The sequence below is a fragment of the Gavialis gangeticus genome, unplaced genomic scaffold, assembly GCF_001723915.1.
Source record: "Gavialis gangeticus isolate Ggan-Ray unplaced genomic scaffold, GavGan_comp1, whole genome shotgun sequence".
Taxonomy (NCBI): Eukaryota; Metazoa; Chordata; order Crocodylia; family Gavialidae; genus Gavialis; species Gavialis gangeticus.
The window spans coordinates 99,537,275-99,544,113 of NW_017729033.1; the positions used below are offsets into that span (position 1 = coordinate 99,537,275).

General features: G+C 47.0%; 1 protein-coding gene across 2 annotated transcripts in view; it reads right to left on the bottom strand.

The window, feature by feature from the left end:
* Nucleotides 1-372: 372 nt before the first annotated feature.
* The window catches only part of HERC3 (HECT and RLD domain containing E3 ubiquitin protein ligase 3), a 96,872-nt gene continuing 90,405 nt past the window's right edge, over nt 373-6,839 (bottom strand). For both annotated transcript variants that reach the window (XM_019526253.1, XM_019526252.1), the window contains one exon: nt 373-2,131. In XM_019526253.1, coding sequence (XP_019381798.1) covers nt 1,923-2,131 — 209 coding nt within the window. In that variant the 3' untranslated portion in view covers nt 373-1,922. The remainder of the gene's footprint in view (nt 2,132-6,839) is intronic.

Here is a 6,839-nt window from a genome sequence, read left to right on the forward strand (position 1 = left end):
GTCTCTTCTCTGGACAAAAACAGGATGGTTGCTGATTACAGATGACCAGCAGCTTTAAACAGGCTGTTTTGGCTCCTATCTGTGAATGTAGGGAAAGGGGTGGCAACATTTAATTTTGCCCTGGTTGGTGAAATAGGCCCTGAAAATACACATCTTCGTGATGCAGGAGGGAAGTGCTTAGAAGAGCTGGGTAAAGTGATGTGATGAGCAGAGCAAAGCAGACGGGAGAGAACTGCACCATCCCTTGCAGTACTTTCACTGAAATGAACATTTAGAAGAGCATACACTACCCACTTTCAATGCTGAAATGAAGCTCAGAGGTTACTCCTATCCCATATCCCCAGTCTTTGACATAGAGCACTGCTTAAATCTGAATTAAACATCAAATTTATTGCATAATACTGAACTATGTACACACACATAGAAAATAAACATTTCATAGATCTGTATATTTGTCTTTAATGCTGTATTATAAAGAGGCTGCGAGGCTACCAACATAGCCCCTTACCTCGTTTAAAAAACCTGAAAGCTTACAACTTCTTTTTTCTCAGGAGGTGCAAAGTTCAATACTACATATTGAACACGGTGCATAAGTAATGCATGATTTATAAATGAGTCCGTTCTGCAACCACCATAGGTTTAAAATTAGGTTTACACCAAATTTTGGAAAATGAGGGATTGCTCACCATTTTAATTCTTTATGGAGGAGGGGGAAGAGGCAGGAGCCATAATCTTTTGGGAAACAGATGTTTAGTTCTTCTTTCTCCCAGGACTATTAATGTACATTTCAAAATCTGATCAATAAAAGATTGTCCTTAAGAGTCCCAAATTTAATGGAGAAAAAAAATGTCAAGTATTGCAGTCAAATAGTTAAATATAAAATAAAACAAACAGCGACAACGACAAAAAACCCCAAAAAACCCTGACTGCAAATACACACAGCCATAAAGGGGGGAGAAGGGAAGGAGGGGGCTACATTGTCACTTGGGTTTGATTTTTTTTTCTTTTGGAGATTGGAACTCTTTGATACCTGTGCAACTCCTCCAAAAGGGTAGGATGGCAGAAGAACAGCTATCTAGCATCTAACAATGGGAAAACTAAAGGGCCAAGTTCAGCCCTCACCTTGGTTTATTATTGCAGACTTGCCAAAAACGAACATGGTATAGGAGAGATGCAATACAGGAAACATTATTATAGTTAAGATTTGTTCTTCCTCAACTCTATACACAAGCCCACTCTAGAGAACTCCTTAAAAGCTTGAGGTGACTCCATTTGGAAGCAAAATTCAAAACCAAAGAAAAATCACCCTACATAACCCACAGTCTTGACAGTCTGGTGCAAACATAATGAATACGTACCATGAGAAGTGTATTGTGCGGGGGGATTTTGGGGACAGAGCTTTACATAAAAGGACCCAGCCAGTACTCAGCTGCCCTGGATAGAGGGAAGCAGTGCAGAAGGGACAGGATATATCAATTCTAAGCAAGCAAGAACCAGCTTGCAATTTAAAGGGGTGGAGAAGGGCTGAGGAATCACAGTTTAAAAAAAAGAAAGGAGAGAGAGAGAGACCACCATTTCACCCAGCAGTTCTACCATTGAAGGAACAACAAAGATCAAAACAGTGATGCTGATTTAAAAGGCTGTTGGGGGAAGGAGGGAGGGAGGTGAAAACTGCAAGAAGCCGTTAGGAAAACAAAAACTGAAAACAAAACAAGGTTGAACTCACTTTGCTGGGTGGGTTAGAAATGCCAAAGCAATTTCCTCTCCCTGCTAAAATCCCCCAAAACATTCACAGATCAGCTGGGTCTCCATGGCCTCTGTATCTAATTATTTTAAATAGTTTGATCCATTACTTCACAAAAATAGAGCCAACTCCACTGGTGTTCCTCTGTGGACAGTTGCCTGCATTTTTCTCGTGCTGGTCAGGCCAAGCTAAACCCCTCATAGTGATCAATGGCTTTTGTGAGCCGTGCGCTCAGGATCTCCTTACTGCTGTACTTAGGTAGATCAAGGAGGTTATAGCAGGTGTGAGCCACCGGCAGGTACTGCTCTCCACTTGACGTGGACTGGATGATCATGCGCAAGCTTGACATGCCATAGATAGGAATGCGGTCACTGCCGGTCAGGAACACTGAGAGCAGAGAAAGCAGACAAGTTAGGATGGTTAGACCCACACCAAAGAAAGCACTAAGTACTGAGGAACAGGTGTGGGATGGGTATGTGGTGGAGGGTGTTCATTATGTCAATCTAGAGTTTGAAAGAGAGACCTCATTGGGACAGACCCTGACAGACAAATCCTACTGGAAAAATCACCCTTCCTACACCAACCACGGTGTTCTAGCATGTTGAGGAAGTGGCAAGCCGCTTGTCAGGCAGCTGGAGGAGTAAGGAAAGCTTATTGTGCTCCTGCTATTTCCACTTCTGCAGCAGCCCACCTACAGCTGTTGTAAATTGAAGTTATCCCAGGGCTTTGAGTTTCTAATTAGGAGCCATCTCAGTCTTGCAGCAGCCTCAACTCTAGGGGGCATAAGGATGACTGAAAACCACACAACCCTCTCCTGGGTTGGGCCTTCCAGAGATGCATAGCTCAGAGTCTGGCCCTGGTGTTTTGTTCCTACTGCCCCAAACACTCTGACTATACCCTGTTCCTCCAACCTTTATCTAGGAGGGAAACTGGGACTGAGGGACTACAACAAACATCTTTATAAAGTCAGGACACCTGGATTCTGTTCTAGACACTTGTCAACATATTAGATGGGCTATTGAAGCCAAACTTCCTTTACTCTAGTCAGGCATTTAAATCAGCAACCACACCCAATAAAGTTGCCAGTTTAGGGGGCTTGGCTTGAAAGTGTTGTCCTTCACCTCTCTGTTTCCCACTCCTCTTGCCCAGCCGCTAAATGTCGCAGCTCACTTTCAGACTGATGAAGGAAATGCTGTCGGAGGGTCCAATTATTACTGTAATAGAGACAAATGTTCCTTCTGCAATTTGGTAACAAATGGGAGAGGAGCAGGAGGTGCAGGGAGAGGAACACCCTCTGCAACCTGCATGCAAGCACTTAATATGCTGCATGTATGCAGTATTTGGCATTTGGCCAAATCCACCTTGCAGAGCAGAGAAGACCCCAAACCCCTCCCTCTAACTGATAGTGTTTAACTTCAGAGCTCTCCCTCTGCAATTTTATGTTAGCTATTGTAAGGGGATTTACCCTAAAGTGGTGTCAAAGTCCAGGAGATCTGTGGGAAGATAACCACGCTTGCTTTTAGATTATGGACCCACTTCTCTGGGGATGCAATTCTGCTAATGCTTAAGGCACCAGCAGCCCTCAGAGCTCAGGATCTGATGGAGCTACGCCTGCAAATACTTTGGCCCTGTGCTGCTGGATTTACTAAAAGAATTCAGCTGAAATAATGAACGACAAATATTTCAGGTTCCCCCTGCAGCCAGGGCTGGCTGTGCAATGGGCTAATGACTTCCTGCTCAGAGCCACTGCAAAAAAAGACAGGATGGGCTTGTGGAAATCACCACCACAAATATGCAACCTGGCCTCTGTCACACACACATGCAAACAAACAAACAAGGGGTGGACATAAACAACTGCCAGACTGACTTTGAACAACAAACACTCCAGACTCAAACCCAGCTCTTAAATACTCAGCAACCTGGATTGTCCACCAAGATGCAGCCACAGACAAAGCAAACCTTGCTCATGTGAATGTTAGGTCTTGCGAAATGCTGGCAGCTGGACTGTCCCCATATACACACAGCAGCACGGCTGGGGACACTGATACGTGCAGCTCTCAGCATACACCAAAGCACTGGATACAGCTGGATTTTTCTGACACATACTTGCCCTGAATTGCTGCAGTACAGCCAGCATTGAAAATAGAGGGGGTGGGGGTGGGGAGGAGAGGGAAGAGGAAGGAAGTGTGCTGGCAAAGAGGTAGTCACCAGTGCTCTGTGGGGGTTGGGGTCAGGGCTCTGCTGAATTCATTCATTGTTTTATGGGCACCAGCACCTTCAGAAACAAGAGAGAAGGGGGCAAGTTTTCCATGTGCAGCAGCTCTGTTCTACTAGACAACCTGCACAAGGGCCAGGTTTCATGGGGAGTGTGAAGAGTTGGGCAGCACCTGCAGGCGCATACAGTACAATGTGTACAGAGCAGAATGTTCACGAGCACTCAGCATGAGCAGGAGCTCCCACCACTTCTGGACCCGCTGAAATCAGTGTCAAATTTACCACCAACTTCAAGAGAAGCAGGCCAATACTTTATTGGGTGCTTTAAACTCCTCACTTTACCAGAGGTACAAGGTCAGAAACCAAATGAGGGCCCCTCACCCCAGGACTGAAGGGAAAGCTGAGATTAGTCAAGAGGTCTCCACCGTGAGGTACCAGGGTAGGATTCAGTGTATAATTTTCACAGCTTTTTATCACTGCTGCTGCAGATCCCTTCTAGTCCTTCCACTGCACAGACTTTTGCTAAGAGCAATATGAAAAGTCCCTCAGCAGGCTTCACTAAGACAAACCATGAGCTATTTCTATGACACCAGTGGCCAACGTGCTGAATACAGCAGATACATAGGGAAAGAAGGGTCCTGTGCCAGACAGCTTGCAATCCAAATTCCACCCCAGTTTCCCAGGGAAGAAGGGCTCCAGAGGAACAGCTGGGCTTTCCAAAGTTTGCAGGCTTGGCATTTCCTGCATCATCTTCCCTGTTGTCTGGATGCACAGCCAAGAACACAGCATGGGACATTCCACAGATCCCCTCTGCCAACACCAAGGCCTTGGCTCCAGGGTCTGGGGAGCACCTCACTGCCAGCAACAGCTCGGTCCACTTGGGCAGCTTGCAGAAGGAGAAAAGGAGAGCAAGGGAGCTGGCCTAGATATCTGCTATGACCAGCAGGGGTAAATGAAACAGAAAGCAAAGTCCTGGATGTTTTGATTAGAGGTGGAGAGCTGAGCTGAGGTTTGGGAAAATGGAGCCTGGCCCCATACTATTCTTGTACTATTTTAGCTACATGAGTTTAGAATAATTAAACCAGCATTAATCCAGGTACCAGTACATCGATACTAGTTTAACTGCCTCCACATCAGGGTTTCCACCAATTATTTCTAAGCAGACAGAGAGACAGACACTGGGGTGGGTATGGGATATGGGGGGGCCCCATGCAGCCCCTTGCAAGCTGGGACTCTGCCAGCCTGCAAGAGAAAACCACAGCTTCCCAGGTTTTTCCTGCTTTAAAGGAGAATCCAGTTTTAAAGTTTGTTGATCTGTTTTTAAAGTTTGTTTGTAACCCTTTCATATATTATTGTGACCCACTTTTGGGTCACGACCCACGGGTTGAGAAACACTGCACTAAAGTATCCTTGAAAGCCCCATGCTCCAGTATTTAGAACAGTACTAGTTACTACGGCTGTGCGAAACAGCATCGTTCTGCTTCGACGGGACAGCGTTTCGTTTCAAGTTTCATTTAATTTTGAAAGCACTGTTCTGTTTTGTTTCATCAAAACTGTTTCTCTGTTTCAACACTGTTTTGACATTTCACCCATAGGGTATAATGGGGAATCATCAAAATGCCTAAAACTGTGTCATTCCTTGCCTGATTTGAATGAACCTTGCAGGGATGGTAGCCCCTTCTGAGGGCATGAAGCCTGCCAAGTTTCAAGAAGACAGGTGCAGAACTTCCTGGGAAACTGTGCCTCAAGGTGTTGACAAGCAAAACTCCTGTTTACTTGCCAGCAGCGGCAGCCTCCTGTCATCCAGCCCGCAGACTGGGGGCCCACCCACACCCCTAGGAAGGCTACAGGGCTGTGCTAGACTCCTCCCAGGGGTACAAGCCCCCAGTCTGCGTGCCAGATCACAGGAGGCTGCTGCTGCCGCCTGCACCCAGCACCAGGAAGATTGGTGCTGCCACTGGCCTCAGGCAGCAGAACCATCCTCCTGTGATCCGGCAGGCAGATTGGAGGCCTGCACTCCCAGAAGGAGTCTGGCACAGACCCCGCAGCCCTCCCGGGGATGTGGGCAGGCCCCCAATCTGCCTGTCAGATGACAGGAGGCTACTGCTACCAGCTGGGACCGGCGCTGGGTGCAGCCCATGCCAGGCAACGGGAAGATGGATGCTGCCACTGGCTCCAGCCGGCAGCAAAAGCATGCTGTCATCTGGCACGCAGATCCAGAGGCCTGCACCCCTGGGACAGCTGGGGGCTGTGCAAGAATCCTCCCGGGGGGCATGGCCTCCAGATCTGTACTGGGTGACAGGAGGCTGCTGCTGCCAGCTGGGACCAGTGCTGAAGCCAAGTAAGCCCGGCTTCGAAACTCAAAACATTTAAAAACTTTCAAAATGTTTCAAGTGCCCTTGTTTTGCTTTGAATGTTTTTATTTAGTTTCAATTTCGTTATTTCAAGCTCAAAATACATTGAAACAGCTTCAAAACAAAACAGCTGGCAAAATATTGCACCACCCTACTAGTTACACTAACAGACCATTTATTTTATGTGGTTTTTCAGTGTAACAGGAAAGAGAAAGTTACCAAAGATGTGGGGAGAAGTGGGCACGCTAGAAGGGAGGAATAAGCGGCAATCAGACCTAGACAGGTTACAGGGGTGGGCAGATGAGAACAGGATGGGTTTCAACACTGGCAAGTGCAAGGTGCTGCACCTGGGGAGGAAGAACCAGCAGCATACCTACAAGCTGGGAAACTCCCTTCTCGTCAGGGCAGAGGCAGAAAAGGATCTTAGAGTCATTACTGATGCCAGAATGAACATGGGCCGACAGTGTAGAGACGCAGTAAAGGCCAACTGTACCTTGTCATGCATCCGCAGATGCATCTCGAGCAGG